This window comes from Eublepharis macularius, chromosome 17, assembly GCF_028583425.1.
Source record: "Eublepharis macularius isolate TG4126 chromosome 17, MPM_Emac_v1.0, whole genome shotgun sequence".
NCBI lineage: Eukaryota > Metazoa > Chordata > Lepidosauria > Squamata > Eublepharidae > Eublepharis > Eublepharis macularius.
This window is the reverse complement of record NC_072806.1, coordinates 34,283,742-34,302,734: the sequence shown is the minus strand read 5'-3', so window position 1 is coordinate 34,302,734 and position 18,993 is coordinate 34,283,742. Positions and strand designations below refer to the sequence as shown.

The 18,993-nt window shown below is 44.1% G+C and overlaps 1 protein-coding gene across 4 annotated transcripts in view; it reads left to right on the top strand.

Moving 5' to 3' along the window:
• Nucleotides 1–18,993, top strand: part of BCAS3 (BCAS3 microtubule associated cell migration factor) — a 745,665-nt gene that overhangs the window by 163,717 nt on the left and 562,955 nt on the right. For all 4 annotated transcript variants that reach the window (XM_055001162.1, XM_055001161.1, XM_055001160.1 and 1 more), the window contains 2 exons: nucleotides 1,661–1,831; nucleotides 17,394–17,487. In XM_055001162.1, the coding sequence (XP_054857137.1) occupies nucleotides 1,661–1,831; nucleotides 17,394–17,487 (265 nt within the window). The remainder of the gene's footprint in view (nucleotides 1–1,660; nucleotides 1,832–17,393; nucleotides 17,488–18,993) is intronic.

Sequence of the window (18,993 nt, the reverse complement as noted above, 5' to 3'; positions counted from 1 at the left end):
CAATGGCCTACCCTGGTTTAATTCCTGTTATAAGAATTATGTATCTGCAATGACTTAATATCTACTTATCTCTGTGAAATATTGGAGGGTATTATGGTATGGGGGAATGGTTTAAAATCTGGTTTTGCGTCCTGGATGGCTCTGAGATGTTTATTTATTTATTTTGGATTTATATCTTGCTCTCCCGCAAGTGGGCTTAAGACAGATCACAACATCATAAAAATCACAATTTAAAACACAACAAATAACAATTAAAATCCTAAGAATAAAATCAACAGATCTCTTTAAATAGTGGAATGGAACAAAGAAAAACTGGCAAGGGACCAGCAGGATAGTTCACCAGCTCCTCAACCACTCTCATAGGCCTGGCGGAACATCTAATTTTTACAGGCCCGGTGAAACTGTAATAAGTTCTGCAGGGCTCGGGTCTCAACTGGGTTCCACCAGGCCGGAGCCAGAGCTGAAAAGGCTCTGGCCCTGGTTGAGGCTCAGCAAACATCCTTGGGGTCAGGGACCACCAGCAGATGTTGATCTACAGAGTGTAATGCCCTCTGGGGAACATACAGGGAGAGATGATCCCGAAGATATGCAGGTCCCAGTCCATTAAGGGCCTTAAAGGTTAACACCAACACCTTAAACTTGACCTGGAATTCAACCGGGAGCCAGTGCAGCTGGTGCAGTACAGGTCAAATATGTGTCCTAAACAGGGTTCCCATGAGGACACATGCCACCACATTCTGGACCAATTGCAATTTCCTGGTCAGTTTCAAGGGTAGCCCTGCGTAAAGTGAGTTACAGTAGTCCAATCTGGAGGTGACCGTTCCGTGGATCACTGTAGCTAGGTCTTGGGTGGAGAGGTAGGGAGCAAGTTGCCTGACCTGCTGAAGATTGAAAAATGCAGTTCTGGCAACCGACGAGACCTGGGACTCCATTGACACGGAAGCATCCAGAATCACCCCCAGGCTCCTCACCATTGACACAGGCATCAAAGGTGCCCCGTCTAAGGCTGGGAGCTGGATTCCCAAGCTCAACAACCCCCCCACCCAGATACAGGACCTCCATCTTTGAGGCTGTGACTACAAGGAGACACAGATTTTTGGTATTCTTTTGATTGGCAAGCACAACTGTCTGCTGCACCTTATGCCAGTTTGGTGTAGTGGTTAAGAGTGCGGGACTCTAATATGGAGAACCGGGTTTGATTCCCCAACCCCTCCACTTGAAGCCAGCTGGGTGACCTTGGGCCAGTCAGCTCTCTCAGCCTCACCCACCTCGCAGGGTGTTTTGTTGTGGGGATAATAATGGCATACTTTGTAAACTGCTCTGAGTGAGTGTTAAGTCATCCCGAAGGGCGGTATATAAATCAAATGTTGTTGTTATTATTATGAGGTAAATGTGATACAGCTTTGTAAATAGGAAAAATAATTCTGCAAACGGGCCATTACATTTGAAATTTTCTGTGGTATTTTCATATTTACATCTACATACATCTGGTTTGGGGCAACTCTTGAAAGGAAACAGTTTTTTGCAGGGGTAAAGTGTTTCACCTCCATCATATAGATGGGCTTTACTGTATAAGTTTTAAGGACTCCCAGGGGGCAAACCTATTATAATGGTTTTTAACAGGAAGTGAGTTTTAACTGTCCTTTTCCCTCCTCCTCAGACAATAAAAACTGGGCTCACCATGGTTGGGAAAGTTGTAACACAGCTGACGGGGACTCTTCCATCAGGAGCAACAGAAGAAGAGATCTTGGCTCATAGCAATACTCGCCGCAGCCCCTTGGTGCCTGGAATTGTCACTGTTATTGATACGGAGACAGTTGGTGAAGGACAGGTAAGACCCATTTTCAGAGGAATGAAAAATCTTGCACTAAAACTAGGGGGACTGAAAGTTTCTTTGCGTGCCATGACGCCCCTGGGGGGGGGGTCTTACCATGAAGCCCCTGGGGGTCTGCAGAGGCTTCAGGGGTGCATTCTAGTTCACCAAGTTAATTAAGGCAACAAGTATTTTATGAGTGCTCTTCAACACTCACTGCAGGAGAAGGTCGATGGTGATAGATAGATGCTGGTCTGCCCTTACTGATCCCATCAAGGAAACCTACCAAGGACTTTCTGAAGAACTTCAAGGTTCTCTGGCGTACAGTTTGAAAACCACTGTGCTAAGGGCGCAACCAGACATGAACGTCAATGTGGGGATGCTGCTAAAAACGGCAGTCCCTCATTGAGTTCTCCTCTCCCTCCCTGTCATGCTTAGGGAGACTTACCCATGTTTTGAATCATGGAGTTGTACATCTTCACATCCTCGCTTCACATCATTGGCTGCTGCTGGTGCGGCTGACTCTTGTAAGGACTGCTGAGATTAGTGGGGATAGAGGAGATACCTGACACAAGGTTTCCTTTTTTGGGTGGCGGGCCTGTATCAAGGATCATGTCCCCAACTAAAGCAAATGTGTAATAAGCACTTCCGAACAGATTGCAGAATACAGCCCCTGAGTGTGTGCTATAGAAGAGGAAGGGATTATTTGTGGGTGGAATGGATTTCTTTTAATAGGAGGGACTCATTAAGAATGAACGTGAGCCAGCTTGTGTGCAGCCAGAGAGCCCTCGTGAAAGTGACATTTTTGACAATGCCAAGTGTGAAGTGTCACTCTGCATCATCTTCGTGTTGGCTCGACATTGATGTTGATTTGTAGTGATTTCTTGTAATGTGGGGGGGGCGGGCAGCCTGACTGTGGCAATGACTCTGTAATGGAGGGCTCAGGGCTCGAAGGGCTCAGTGCAACTGCTGGGAAGACTGGCTCCTAGAGGGCCTCATTGTAAGATTTGGCTATTCCAGTAGTGAGCCAGGAAGTGCATTGAGGAGTAAACTGGTCAGGGATCTTCGGCAAGCCTGAACTCTCCAGCAGTTCACAGATGAAACTAGAGTTGCCTCGGTGTGCTCGTCGTGCCTCTGTCTTCACATCAAAGAACCACCGAACGTTTTGTCTCCACCTGTCCCATTTGTACATTGTGCTCGCTGTGCATAGCATTCTGTTGCTGTACAATAGCAAGGTGGGGCTTTTGCTCCTTTGCGCTGATGATATATCATAGTATTAAAACATCATTGTTCCATGCAATCTTAACCTAGTTAGCATTTCATAATGAGCCTCACCAAGCCACAGCCTCTAAAGCAGGGGTGGATTGGCTGTTTACCATGAAAAATCTTGGTGAGCTATCATGTCAGAGGGCCACCTGTCCCACAGCACAGTCCCAAACCCCCATGGTGGAGCCAGCAAGGAGAGGCATGTTGGTTCCTGGCTTTGCTCTGCTGGCCCAAGTGTGGTGTGGTTGGTGTGATAGAGAACAGTGGCACTTAGTTTCCCTCCAGCCCTTCTCGGCCCTCCATCAGGCAGGAGGTGGTGGAGGCCTTTTCCAGGGCAGTTTTGGACCCCGAAGTCCACCCATGATCTGAAATGACAAGCTATGTGCTGTGCTTTACTGTTCATGCACTTGCATTTATGTGCAGGTTGGCATATAATTATGTCCCCCTCCCCTGATTTTTTTATCTTACAGAAATCTGCAGTGGTTGTAATAGATGGAGAGCCAGTGCAATATGCTGGCTAGAGTGTTGGAGTGGGGTCTGGAAAATCCAGTTTCAGATTTGCACTCTGCCATGGAAGCTTGCTAAGAGCCAAGCTACAAGTGGCGCCTTACACAGGTTGGACACTTGTCAGCTTTGATGGGAAATGTAGGCGTCCTGGTTTTACAGCTTGGCTCTCCATTACAGCTGCAAGACCAGGATGCCTACATTTCCCATCAAAACTTGAGGGAAGCTGACAAGTGTCCAACCTGTGTCAGGCATCACTTGTAGCTTGGCTCTGAGTGATCTTGGGCCAGTCACATACTGTCAGTCTAATCTCCCTCATAGGGTTGTTGTAAGGATAAATTGGAGGAGGGGGGAATGTTCTACTCCTCCATGAGTGTGTTAGAGGAAGGGCAGGATAAACGTAAGTTAACCCTTACTTGCCTTAGACTACCAGTCAAGTGCCTATTTAGGTTTGAGAGTCATTGTTTTGGTACAGCTCTGCTTATCTATAGTTGGGACTATATAAACTTAATTATGCTGGTAATTCCACGCACGCACGCATGCACACGCACACACACACACACACACACACACTTTGAGCAAATAACAACTAACATTTGAGCTTTAAATAAGTTGTTTTGAGATTATTTTTCATGAGCCAGTTCAAAGAAATACCTTTGCATAGGCATATGAATAATGGCAGTCATTCATTTGACCTTCGAGGCCCTACTGAGTTAAATACAAAATAACAGAGAAAGGAGGGAGAAATTACCAAATATTTCACTTAAGTTTTTACAAGGTTCAGTTCTCTTAGAATAAGGTAGTTAGTCCACTTGGGGTTTATTATTCTTTTCCTGGAAAATATTCTCTTGGCTTTTAATATAATGCTCGAAAAAGAGAGAGAGAAATTCTACTTCATAAATGTCTCATGAAGCCTTTAAAAAAATGCAGTCATTATTTCTGATGCTCAGCGTCTGCTCCCAGACTCCTCTTGCAATAGCTTTAGAAATAAAATGATTTATCTTAGGTTTTCAAGTTGCCTTATATATGATTTAGAGGATTTGTGCCTTTAATGAACTTGGCCTCTGATCTTCACAGTAATCGTGAGTTAGACTACTTAATGGATTCTATGAAAAACTTGGCTTTCTTTTGTGTTTTTTCTTTTACCCTTTTTTTTGAAAAACTGGTGGTGCTGGAGTTATTCAAGTACATGCTGAAATATAAATAAGAGGTTATTACTGAGCTGAGGGTTACTTTTCTGTCTGAAGCCCCCCAAAAAACACAGTATAACCATAGACAGAGGTACAGTCTCTGTTCTTGGATCATCTCAAAGCCAGAAATAACACTCTGGTGCTTGTACTGCAGTGTCTTGGGATTTAGAAACACCGTTGAAATTAACAATTTAATACTTTTCCAGTACTGAGGGCAGGCCTCAGAATGTTGCAGCATACTTGTCATAAAATGAAAAGATATTGCTGCGATAGTCTTGCCTTTGTGATTCTTCCAAGTCAGTGTCTCCTTTGTACTGCTCTCCTGGTGTAGCTGCGTAGTCACTAGTATGAGCTATATTGACTGGATGTATCCAGTTCCCCTTTTTGGGTCAGGCTCAAGCTCACTGGATATCTTTAGGCAAGACTCATCTCTCAGCCCTCCACCCTGGTAATGTGGTGACGGTGATACTGACCTACCTTGTAGGGTTGTTGTGAGAATTGCTGAGATAATGTGCGCGAAGGGCTTTCAACGTGTACCAAAAATTTCAATGAAAATTTATTGTTCCTTTTCAGTAGCTCTGGTGCTTGCTACTTTGCTTATTTATTTAGTTATATCCCACTTGTCTCCCAAAAGGACCCTAATTGACTTGCAACAGGAATTTAAAAAACCTGTCAGACTCTTCCCCAGCAAGGTTTGAATCTGGGGTGGCAGTGCCCTCCAGCATCCTTTTTTCCAATCCCTGGCTCAAGATGAACCTTAGGATACAGAGGGGGGGGGGGGGTTCTGCTGCACCTGTGTCCTGCTCGCTCGCTCTCCAGCCCTCCTGCTCTCCACTGACATCTTGGAAGCAGTCTGGCCTTTCCTGCCTGCCCCTGCTTGGGCTAGTCTAATAAAGTATTATCTGGGGGTGGGCTGACCCTGGGGTCGGCCCAAGGTGAGTAAAGGAATCTGAGCCAATGGCCATCCTGCCTATATGCTCAGGCCCCAGGAGGCCCCAGATGCTGCTGGCTCATCTTCCAGTCTTTCCCAGGTGCCACTTGCTGTCTGAGCCCTGCCTCTCTCCTGAGGTATGTGCCAGGTCTGCAAGCTTTTGAGGCTGCTGATGCCACACCTCTGTCAGTCCCTGGCAGGTAGATCCCCAAGTTCTCCACAGCAACCACACAGGTGTATTGGTTAAAGTAACTTTATTAGAGATCCATCAAGTTCAAGGTGCTCAGACAAGGGGATTGGCGGAAGTGACATAAATGGGGTTGGTAGTGTTAGTTATAGGGAAGATTCCTGCCTTCAGGACAGTGACCGTTAATGTTCTGGTGTGAATGAACCAGGGAGGTTGAAGAGGAGAAAATAGGTTTAGGCTAGACAGAGCAAAGAATGAAATCATTTCAGTTCCCAAGAAGGATACATCTGGAGCCGGCTGTAGCTGGCAATCAAGGATACTTGCTTGAAGCGGCAGGGAAAGAGAAAGTAAATACTTGCAAGATGACCCACTGGCTTAGCATCAATAAGAAACTTCCCACGCCCTCAGAGGATCAGCACATAACACAGAATACACACATGGCAGATATGCAGGATGGCATATATGACAGATGTGGCCTCACCTTTGCTCAGCTCCTCCCAGCCTCTGGTTGAACTGCCTGCCTCCAGGGTGTCTGGTTGCGGCTGCCCCCTGCTGGAGGCTCCTCTGGAGTAGGTATGTGGGTGGGGATGCCACATCTGGATATAACCCTACCTAAATAGGGTTATATCCATTTGAGGCCAACTAGGAGGCGGCAAGGCCAGAACAGTGGTTTGTGCAGAGATGCCAGTCTTTGCTGCTTCCTCTTTTTTCATTCTCTTACTACTGAACCTATTGCCTCTGTCACCCTGGCAGTTCTCTTGTGGCATGTTCCTAGTTCAGAATTTGTGAATGATTCTTGTAAGCCATGCCTAGGCACGGACAAAGCAATTGAATTTCTCCTTTCATTGTCTGCACTGGAGGCATGTAGAAGCAAGTACTGGTAGACCTGTGACTAGATAGTAGAATGAATGGACATACCGCAGCTCCAAACACAAAAAAGAATGGGAACCTGCCATTTGTGTACAACAAATGGGGTTGAGGGAGGAGGGTGTGTACACACAGATGTCTCTGTGGGGCAACTAAGAGAACTGAAGATATAAACTCATCTTAATCCACCCTTTTATAGGAAGTTGGTTTTAATTCATTCACAGGATCTCTCCATGCATTGTTTAAGTAGGGTAGTCTAAAATGACGGTTTCGTCTTCTCTGTGCAAAATCTTGGTACAACAAGGCAATACATGATTGAATGGAGCTTAAAGGTAAAAGGGCCATGGCTCAGTGGAAGAGCTTTTGCTTGGCTTGTGGAAGGTCCCAGCTTCAGTCCTTGGCATCCCAGCGTTCAAGGATGTCAGGCAGCAGGTGCTGGGAAAGACCTTTCTTGCCTTAGAGCAATACACAAAAGCTTATTTATGTATATACATTATACTCCTACTTCCTGCCCTCATCATGGCCACCAGACTAAAAACATACATACATAATTAAAACACATGTAAAAACCATTAATCAAAACAAAAACATCATTAAAATAATTAAAACCAAAGCTAATACAAAAACATAAAGCAACAGTTAAAACAGGGCAGGAAGGTTGGATCACTGAGGGAACTCCAGCTGAAAATGAAAAAAGTCTTCACCCGCTGGTGGAAGATGGCAACTGGAGGGAACAGGCAAGTCTCTCTGGAGAGGAAGTTCCAGAGTTTTAGTGCCATGACCATGAAGACCTTCTCCTGGGTTGCTACCCACCTAATCTCAGACAGCAGGGCCACCCTAAGCAGAGCTTCCAAAGATGACCACAGTGGTTGGTCCCAAACCATATAGGGCTTTAAAGGTCAACACCAGCATCTTGAATTTTGCATAAAACTAAAATGGGAGCCACGGTAGATGGACCAAGACTGAAGTGATAAGGTTTCTACCACTCACTCCAGTCTGAATCCTAGCTCTCACATTGTGCACCAATTGAAGCATCTGGACGCTTTCAAGGACAACTCACGGTCATGCACTTAACCTCTCTTGGAGAGGTCCCAGTTCAGCATATCAAAATAAGAACAGCCCTGCTGGATCAGACCAGTGGTCCATTTAGTCCAGCATCTTTTTGCATGTGGTGGCCAACCATTAGCTGTGAAAGGCCAGCAACAGAGCATAGGGGCTGCCTTCCCTTGATGTTACTTCTCTCTGAATGTGGAGATTCTCTTTAGTCACCATGTCCATCCTGAATCTACTGTCCGTCAGCTTCATTGGGTGCCCTTGTGGTCTGGTATTTTGGAAGAAGGAGAAAAGTTCTCTACCTCATACATAATTTTATAAACCTCTATCAAGTCTTGCACTCTTCAGCCTTTCCTCTGTGTAGCAACTCTAGAAACTAGACTTTCTTGATGGTCTCCCATCTAAGTACTTGTCAAGGCTGAACCTGTTTACTTTCCATAATCTCATGAGATTGGACTAATCTGTGCTGTCCAGGTCATGGCTAGATTTATACAGGGGCATCATAATATTGGCTGTTTTATTTTCAGGCTGTTTCATAATAATCCCCAGCATTGAGTTGCCTTTTTCACTGCTGCAATACATTGAGTTGACACTTTCATCAAGCTATTTTCTATGACCCCGAGGTATCTTTCCCTCTCAGTTTCAACAAATTCAGACTCTATTAACATATATTTGGTTAGGATTTTTTATTGCAATGTGCATCACCTTACGCTTAACCTGCACTGAACTTGCTGGTAAATGAGATATTTGTGATTTTTATTAATTTATTTACAGACTTTGAAAATCACTTTTTATATTGATGACACTGTACTTGGTAACTTTCTTGCTGTTCTTGGCTGAAAGCATCTGGCCACCCACAGCGTGGAAACCAGCTGCTGGTCTAGGTGGACCCTTGGCCTTGATTCAGATAGCAGCGTTCTTCTGATGCTCTAAGAATGACTTGCCCAAGGAAAGTCTTTACGGCGATTGAATCCCTAATATCCTTCTCTGGTTTAAGCCCTCTGTCTGTTCTACTGCACCAGCTCTGAAATCTATTTGTAGGTGAGCTTTATTAATACAGACATTTTGTGAAATTTCACGTGCAGTAGCTGTTTATGTAGTGATTCTACAAATGTTTAAAAAAATCTCCCCTCTCCTGAAAAAACAGTGCTACTTTTTGAAATAGAACTGTAGCGTCATTTTTAAAAGTGTAGAAATGTTGAGTTATTGGGCTTGGCTGTTCTGTTTATATTTGAACGCGGAATAAAAATAATTACCAAGAAGCCCAAACAACCTTGTGGTCAACCAAAATGCATTAACAAGGTTTGTGAGCTTGTTTAAACTTCCTTTTAATGAAGTGTTAGCAAACTTTTCAGATAGATGTAATGGCTATTTCTTTGGAGCCATTAATTAGTCAAAATGAGCAGAAATAAAGATACACAGATTTCCTCTTTTTCTCCCTCCCCCCTAATTGAAATTAAACACATAAAATTTTAGTGGCTGGAGGTTTTTTTTAGTTTTCTTTTGACCTTTGATTTTGGACTTAATTAATTCATTGGGTGAGACCACCCAGTGTTAGTTTGAAATAACTTTTCTCAAATGCCTGTGATGTTGGGCTTTGAGTATAAACCTGTTAAACATCCTATATAGCTGATGAAGAATATGAGTGAACTGAAAAGAGAGAGAGATGTTAACATTTTAATTAGAATAAATGTCCTGACTAGGGGTGAGCATGAACCGCGAAAAAAACAAACTCTGCAGTTCCTGGTTTGTGCGTTTTTACGAACCATGAACTACGAACTTCCCCAAACTGGGGCAAGTTCGTGAACCAGTTCGTGGTTCGTACATGGGGTTTAAATGCCCCTTTCCATGCCGCTTAGCAGTGGCATGGAAAGAGGCATTTAAACCCACGGATCAGCTGCTTGTCGGGCAGTTCCTGTCCAGCCAGCCAAGCCCCACCTGCAGTTTAAATGGCCATTTCCCCGCCACTCCGAGCATGGAAAGGGGCATTGCTTTTTAAAATGAACAAAACGAACCAGCATACCAGTTCGGAAGTTTATGGAAAAGAGCTTCCACGAACCGCTGGATCGAGAACCATGAACCGGGCTGGTTCGTGGTTCTTTTTGGTTCGTGTTCCGTTTTGTGCCCATCTCTAGTCCTGACCCAGCAACAGTGATTCATGCTTCTCATTGTCCATTTCCAGGTTGGTTTGTGGGTACTCAGATACCAGGACTGTATATTCTCCATCTCTAAGTTCTTGAAGATAGTTGCTGAAGATAAAGCTCATGGCTAGATGTACTGATAGATTGGAAACTGGACTGCAGCAAGTCCAGCTTCCAGTATTTATTATAGATTTCTCTAGTCCAGATTGTTCATGTTACCTGCCAATCACAGGGATTGATGCTGGACGCCCCATTTTCTTTTTGTGCCTGAAGGGGGCTCCTAGAATCCTCAGCACACACTTTCCAAAGCCAGGTAGCTCAACGAAGTGGTTGCAGCTTCAGACTTCTGGATTCCTTGTCAGAGTCCTGGAGTTCTTGATACATATTTAACTATGTGGGTTACTATACCAGGTGCAATCTGTGTGTGCAGAAGGGTGCTGTGTGAGCTGCAAAATTTGTGTGGGATTCTACACTGCATGCACAGTAATCTTTTTCAGAATAAGTCTACATGAGTGTCTTTGAATCATTGGAGCTGAATCCCTCAAAAAAGGGCACACACTAGAACTGTTTGATTTAAATGTGGTTTTATAAAAATGCAGCCTTTTCAAACCTGTGAACCACCGTTTAACTACAAGCATTAACACTGCAGGTGTGTGTAACCTACTCGGGTTTAAAAAGCTGCTTGGAACTCAGTGCATAGGGTTTGCTATGCAAAATGCTGTCTTGAGCATGTACATGGAGGAGGCTCCCAGGAAAGGGCTCAGTCCTCTGTGCTTTTCTGTGTGATATTCTCCCCTCTGTTCTTTATTAACATTTTGCTACAGTGAAGACAGTCTAGTGAGGAGAAGGGAAGGGCAGATTGCCACAATGTCCCGAGTTAATTTCCATTTGGTTTAGGATTGATTAAAAACTGAGGACAACAAAAGATGCTTATCGAATATCAAGAATCTATGAGAAAAGCCACCCGTGGGCCACAGGCCAAGTGCTTAACAAATGAATGACCTTCCGACAATAAAACTTGAACCAGCCACATTGGCTGTTGTTGCCAGTGTTTATTTACAGCATAATGCTATTTTCACAGATGATAATACAGTCTGAGTACCCTTGGCGCTGACTTCTTCCTCCCCTCTTTCTTTCTTTGTTTTTTTTATCTGTGCTTATTACAGAAGAATTCTCTTTATATAAAAAAGCAACAGGATTCCCTCTGAACCTAATGCTGTCTGCCTTTTAATAAAGGGGTTCTGCTTTTTGTCAAGAAGACATTTTTGTCACACATTAATGGCTTGAACCCAGCTAAAGACTGCTCTAAGTGGATGCAGGATTCTCTTAAAAGGTGTGTGGCAGTTAAAGTTGGTGCAGCTTTATCACATTCCCCTCCCTCCCTCCATTGATATTTGACCTTCCTTACAATGCTTTGAGGGGCAGCTTGTTTTTCCTTCCTCTTTTCTGGGCCTTTTGGTTTTCCTTTGCAAGTCTTATAAAATCAGAAGGCAGTGGGTTGGATCTTGTGGGGCCCAGTCTGCTAGTGGAAGAGCTTTCCTTAAGTGGAAGGAGCCCTTCCTTTGATGCTAGCAGAATCGGTTCTCAGAATCCAGCCCAATGTTGCTTTGGCTGTATGAGAGTGGATGGATACTGTGGAAGGATGCCACCCATGTCTGGATGGGGCCTGGAGCACATAGGTTCGCTTCTGTGGCTGTGCGTCTTGGCATCATGAGAGCTGTGGTTTCTATTATATGTGTTGGCAGGAGTACCCAGGCCTTCCCTACACGTTGGATGGGCTTTTCTCTGCTGCTTCTGCTGTCTGAGAGTGTCGTGAGGAAAGTTCCGTCCATGGTAGGAGGGGTGCTGAGCTCATGGAGGCGCCTTACTCCATCGAATTCAGAAGTATTGTTCAGAAGGTTCATTCTCGGATACCCAGCATACGTAGTCTGAACTCTTTCCCCCCTCCAGATTCATTTAAGATTGAGTGTTGGGCGATGGGAGTGTCCACTCACAACCCTAAGGTATGTTTCCTGCAGTGTATTATTTTCATTTCAGCCTTGGGATGTAGCTTAGGTTGAGTAGCCTGCCTGAAAACTGATGCCTGAATGAGTATCTGAACCGGAGTCTTTTTTGCATCCAGTTGCCTGTCTCCTGGAGGGGCCTGGAGGTCTCCTTAAATAACAACTGTTGTTAAACAACAACAAAAATCTCTTGATTTTTGAAATGTATTTATTACTTTATAAAATGTATTATTCCAGTCCACTAGAAATACTGCCCAGGAAGAAGACGTATGAAACGGGAATTGGAAAGCTTTGCTTGCATCATCCCGTCGGCAGTCAGCCCCTTGGCACCCTTTTTCCAGACTTGGACTGGGGATCACTTAGCACAGAGTCATCCTTATCCATCATCCATGCGCCCTCCTGTACTCTGTTTGATTGGACTGCTCATTATAGCCCTTGAACTTTGGAAATGAGATAGACGGATACTTGAGACGGAATATGTATTGCAAGTTTTGAATATATTTATTGGATGTATTTATTGTATGGAATATTTATAATTAATATTGCACTTTGCACTTTGCACAATATAGATTGATTATTCATTACTTCTAACTGCATTCCCCGGTCTTTTCCTTCAGTTTGTGCTTCCTTGTTAACCAGGGGAACTCCCGCTGTTGTTTTTGTCTCCTGGAGGGGCCTGGAGGTCTCCTTAAATAACAACTGATCTCCAGGCTATTGAAATTAGTTCCCCTGGATGGAAGATGGCCTCTGTGGCATTATCCTTTGCTGAGGTCCCTCACCAAACCCAACCCTCCCAGAAGGTTTGCCCCCAAAATCTCCAGGAATTTCCAAACCAGAGTTAGCAACCCTAATCCAAATGTATCCAGACTACTGTCAAGTGCTCTCTGTGGGGCTTTCCTTGAAGATGGTTAAGCATCAGATGGGTCAAGCTGAGGCTGTGCCCTCTTTCTCATGTCCTCCGTGCCTTATGAACTGTGGGCATGTTTCACGGTGGAATGAGCTCTGCACTCCATTAGGTCAAGTCAGGTTATTGGTTTGGGTTCGTAACTGAGTAATCCATACATTGGTTTGTGCACTGCCTAGGAGTAGACGCCCTTCCCCATTTACTGGATAAATATGACTGTATTAGCCAACGAGCACTCAGGTGGTTCTTCATGTCTCCTGGTGTGTGCTGTGGTGTTGGAGGCATACATGAGATAGGGGAGCTGACCAACTATTTTGGCGTTGAAGGTGTGGATACACAGAGCAGAGAGCCAGTGTGGTATGCTCTTTGCAGCCGTGGACTGTAGAGACCCAAATTCCAGTTTACTTATTAAGTTCATTGGGTGACCATAGGCTGATCTTTCTTTCTCAATCTGTCACCGAACCGAACCTTGCCTCACAAGATTGTTGTGAAGATAAGAGAGAGGAGAGCACCATGCATGGCACTCTGAGGAACGGCAAGTATAAGAATGTGATGTCCTCTGTGGAAGACTGAGTTCCTGCTCAGAAGAAACATCTGATGAATTTTCAGTAATGAAAAATTGAAGCCACAAAGAGCAGCAACATTTCTGCTTTTACTTTTTTGCCTGTCTGTCTGTCTGTCTTTCGCCTGTCTGTCCATGCAGACATGCTTAGGAAAACAAGGTGGGATATTCTTCTGGGCACAGCCATTGCACAACCATACTTTTAAGTCCCAAGTTGCACAACGATACTTTAAGTCCCAAGTTGGCATTCTCCTGGGCAGATGCAAGACCATATCCTTGTGTCCATTGCATATAGTTTAGCTCTTCCCTTTGCAGTTGGTGACCCTGCTTTAATCGTCACTCATTTCCCCTTCCTGAGGAGGTCTCTGATTGACAGTTATGGACAATTACAAAAAGCTGTTGAGAAGTTAGGGGGACCAAATCGTCTGGACTTCAAAGTTAAGGCATCCAATATTTCTACTGTTAAAACAGATAGGAGAGAGAAAAAACCATCCAATATGCTCATTAATTACGCACCGCTAAATTCTTCCTGGCATGTTTGTGCTGCTGATGACAAAATGTATATTTTTTTAAAAAAATGCTGCTAGATGAATTCCTTTCTCTAATGCAATCCAGATTCCAAATATTGTGCTGTCTGTTAATGTCAGAATCAAAGTAAAAAGTATTTATGGTTCTGTCCACAGTTCATGGAAACTCAACAACGTCGGGGTGTGTGCTCCCTTTTTCATGCTCTTACAAAGGTTTTCCTTGTGTTTAGAGCATACACGGATGTGCTAATAAATCACATTGGTTACCATGAACTTTAATTTCATTCTTTCTTTTGTGGGGAGGGGGGTTCGGTTGGTGTGTAAATGGTTACAAAGCTAGTGCAACCACTAGAAAACAAGTGAAGGGGGACTGGGGTGGGTCAGGATGAAAACAGCCGACTCTCATAATGAGTATTATGGGGAAGCTGCTGTCCCAGTACAGAGCTGGAGGAACGGGTTTGGAGCAGCCATGGCTTCTCTAGAGTGGTGGAGGATCAGAAGCAGCCACTAGAGACAGGACCTTTTCTGTAGTGGCGCTTATGGAAGCCCCTCCTTTAGACTTCTTGTTGTTTTCTAGGCAATTGGATAAAAATGGAATCTTTTCAGTGATCTTTCCATTGATTGTGTTCAGTTTTTTTACATAGTTGCTTTTAGCCTTTTATTGTGCTGTTCTCTTTATTCCTGATTTATATTTGAGTTTAACCCATTACATTTCAATGCGGGCAGAAGGTTACTGACCAACACAAGGGTTTGACATCATCCTTGCTGTTTCACTGCTCTCACACGCAAGCTGGTGCACCTGGGTCCAGAGGTCCGTGTGGGTATTGGGATAGTCCCCCTGGGGCTTCTAGCTCTCTGCCTCTCTGAATTGCCATTCTGGATAGTTGAGAGAACACTTCTATCTGCAAGTGCCATGAAGTCCCCTGTTAATATCACTTTAGAGTGGCAAGAGCCAGTGAAATAGTAAAAAGTCCAGTAGCACCTTTAAAACTAACCAACTTTATTGAGGCATAAGCTTTTGAGAACCACAGTTCTCTTTGTCAGATGCATGACAAAGAGAGCTGCATCTGACGAAGAGATGCTGTCGAAGAGACTTAAGAGAGCTGTGGTTCTTGAAACCTTATGCCTCAATGAAGGTGGTTAGTCTTAAAGGTGCTACTGGACTTTTTACTATTTTGCAACTACAGACCAACACGGCTGACTCCTCTGGATCAAGAGTCATGAAATAAGTACTGCAGAGCCTACTTAAATGACAGAGCTTGATTTGAAGACCACAAATAGTGAATGTTCTTCCCTCTGCACACCCCCCCCTTCTCAGCAACATGTTCAGTGGCACGTTGTGTCTGAACACGGTGTTTTTTTTTTAGCTATGGTGGCCAATATCCATTGTTTATTCCTGTGAAGTTGTCCAACTCCCTCTTAAAACCATTTAAGCCACGCCCCATTACTGCACCTTGTGATAGTGATTCCCATACATTAATTATTTTGTTTACTTAATTGGTACCCTACCTTTCTCCCCAGTGTTTATTTTATGGGGACCCAAAGCAGCTTATGTCAGTCTCCTTTCCTCCATTTTATCCTTACAATCCTGTAAAGTAGGTTAGACTGAAGAGTCTGTGACTGACCCAAGGTCACCCTGAGCTTCCATGGCAAACTGGGGATTCGAACGGGGTCTCCCATATCTTAGTCTAATGCTCTAACCTCTATACCACACTGCTCATATTATAACATATTTTGATATATTATAGTGCTTTCTTTTGAGCATTCTGAATCTACTTTTAACCTTCGTTGTAATTCCCAAATTCTAGAATTACAAAAAGAGGCAGTAAAATGCTCCCTTCCTCTTTTTCTCTTCACTTCAACTCATATAGAATTTTGTGAATTTTTATCATGTTTCACTACCACCATATATGCCTTGTCTCTAATCTAAACAGTTAAAGGTGCTTTAGTTTCCTTTGCAGGGAGAAAAATCCAGGCCCTTCATTATTTTTGTTCTTTTCTGAAGCTTTCCCCAACTGTTCTGCCAGCATCTTTTGAGACAGGGCAAGTGTGCACAGAATTTCTGCTGCATTTGCTCCATAGATCATACCAAGTGTTCTGTAGCTCCGTTCTTGAACAGAGAGGCCAATTAGAGACTGCATCTGAAAACACTCAGCTTCTAAACAGTGCTGAAGTCAGGGTGCCTTGAGGCCACTGCCTGCCTCCCACCAACGGATGCATGCCTCTTTCTCTGGTTGAACTACAGCGAAGGGCCTAGAATGAACTGTATTTGCCAGACTTTAAAAGCTGCACTCCAGCATTTGAGGCAGTGTGACCCAGTTGCCCTTGTCCTGTTAAACCTGCCTGTCGAATATAATTAGTGTCCCCAATCCTGTCAAGCCTGTGGGTTCTTTTGAAACTTTGAGAACAGGTAGTGGGCACCATGACAAAATGGTTGCGAGGGTGGGAACAATAAAAAACGACTGCCCTGGCGTCTGGGCCCAATCACAAAACTCTGGGAGGTGTGATAAAAACGCTGGGGGATTCCAAGCCAAGTATGAAAGAAGCAGCCATTTCCAGATGGATACTCCCTGCAGGCTTAAAGGTGGTGCCTCTTGGGCTCTTCTGAAGCACCTCCTACTTCTTGGAGAACAGGACAGTGAGTGCCTTGTTGGGGGTAGCTGTCTTTTAAAAAACCTTGTTCTAAAGGGGATGACAAATAAGTGCATAATACAGACAGGTCTCATAAAGAGTTAAGGTTGTTTGGGCAATGCTTGGCCATTAATGGTAATGACTTTTCATTTTCATTAACTTCTAAATGTTTGTCTTGGGATATTGGCAGGCTGCTTGTGGTGAACACTGAATGTGAGGGGCAGCAGGGCAGGTTGCCTACTGGTGTTTGGAAGTCCTCCAAGGTCTTCAGCAATGTCAAGGGAATGATTTGCTAGGGAAAGAATCCAAGAGTGGAACTGGGCCCATTGACATGAAGAGCTAGCAACCACGCACTCCGTTTCTCTTGCAATGTGGATATGGAAATCCATGATGTGATGTCTTCCACTGAATGGTTTTCCCACCTCCAGTCGACGTTACTAGGTGCTTCGGATGGGATTGGGGAGGGAAGAGGTAGGAAAATGTATTCTCTGATGGTCCTGCCATGCATGTGTATAATCCCCTGTTCAGGAGAGGAATTTGATGGAGTTCCATGACTGGCAGTATAAATCCTGAGATGCTCGGGAGAAAGGAGCATAAACGTGAAATCTGGTGTGGAATATGGTGATTTCCCTTTAAGCTTTTTTCTTTTCACGTGCACTTTTTTTTCAGATGGTCATTGAATGTTCTTTTTAGCATGGCACTAGAAAACCAAGCAACCCCATCCCCCCTGAATACTCGAGCTGTGAATGTTTTAAAAAGCACAGCCCAAAATAATGTCTGTAATTCACCTCCAACCGTATCTGATTTTACCCAGGTGCTCGTGAGTGAGGACTCGGAGAGTGATGGGATCGTGGCTCACTTCCCTGCACACGAGAAACCCATCTGCTGTATGTCTTTCAACCCTAGCGGTAAGTGCCATCGCTGTTTGGACATTCCCATAGCAAGGAAGTGCTGTAATGTAGGAGGATGTCTCAAGATAGTCAAATCCTTGATAGCTTCTTGTTGGCGCTCCAGAATTGGCAGCTCAAAAACACGTAAGTTAAAATATGCACAAACCCTGATTAGAAACTTATTCAGACGCACATGTTGAATTTCAGTCTAGGCATGTGTGTTCACCAGGTTTATTCCTCCTTACTAACCAGGATTGTAAACCAGAGCTTAATCCAGGTTTAGAATTACAGTTCAGGGGATTCATCTTGGTTAATTCACGTGTCCCCATTCATACATGAGGTAACGAGTTTATTTTTCTAAGCAGGATTCTCCACTTAAGAAAAGTGTGCTTGGCAACAAGCCTGTTTTGTATATGCTTCACATTAACCATGGCTAAATTTACTGTATGAATTAAGCCTGAGATTGCATGGCGGTTTCTTTATGCTGGGTGTAAAAGCTACCGATCGGGTCCTGATTGGATATAGACTCTGGAGATCAGCAGTCAAGTCCTTCATGAATTTGGGGGGTGGCTTCCAGTTTAAGAGTCAGCTCCGTGTACATTAGTCCATAAGTTACTCCTACCCATGGTCTGTGCCATCAGGGGAAAGGAAGAAAAAAATATGCAAGGAAGGTGGAACTGTGTTGTGGTCAGTTAGACCACTGAACTTGGCTCGGGGAGATTTGTGTTCAAATTCCCACTCTGCCATGAAGTTCATTGGGTGACCTCAGGTCAGTTGTGCATTCCCAGCCTGACCTACCTCACAAGATTGTTGTGAGGTTGAAATGGGGATAAGCTGTGTTGAGCTTTTTGGAAGGGGGATGGGATACAACTGTGAGTAACAGAGCATTACAACTGCAGTGGGCCATGATATTACTCCAATATTACAAGAATTACTGTAGCTAAAAAGTAAGGTAATAGAAGGTTTCCTCATCCGTTGCATTTCCAGAAAGGAACTTTCCCCCCTCAAATATTATATTTTCTTTCTTGAGGTTTGTGAAAATATTCTCATAGATTTGATACCACTTAACCTTTTGCACTCAGTGCTAATGCCTAAGCTGGGGTTTAACATAGATTTCTTCCCTAGCCTTAGTTCTCGGATGGGGGAGTGTTGGGGGAAATGATCTGAAAACAATATTTAAAGCCTCAAAGAAAGCACCTTTGCTCCCTCTCCTTCCTACTTTCAGCTGAATAAGGCTTGTGGGCAAGTGGGATGCATCCTGTCCGTGTAATCTTGTCCAGTCGACAGAGTAACTTGTTTATTATCCTTCCTGCGACAGAGTAATAACTTTTTGATTGACTGCATGGCAGTCAGTGAAGAGGGGCTGGGGGAGATCAAGAGCTTCCGCTTGCCTAAATTAATGAGTTCTAAAGTGAATTAAAATGCCTTGAAGAGGTTTGGGATGAAATCACATTTCAAAAAACAGAAACAGAATGGATGTCCGATCTCCTGCTTGGAGTGGCCAGTCAGACTTATGGTTGACAG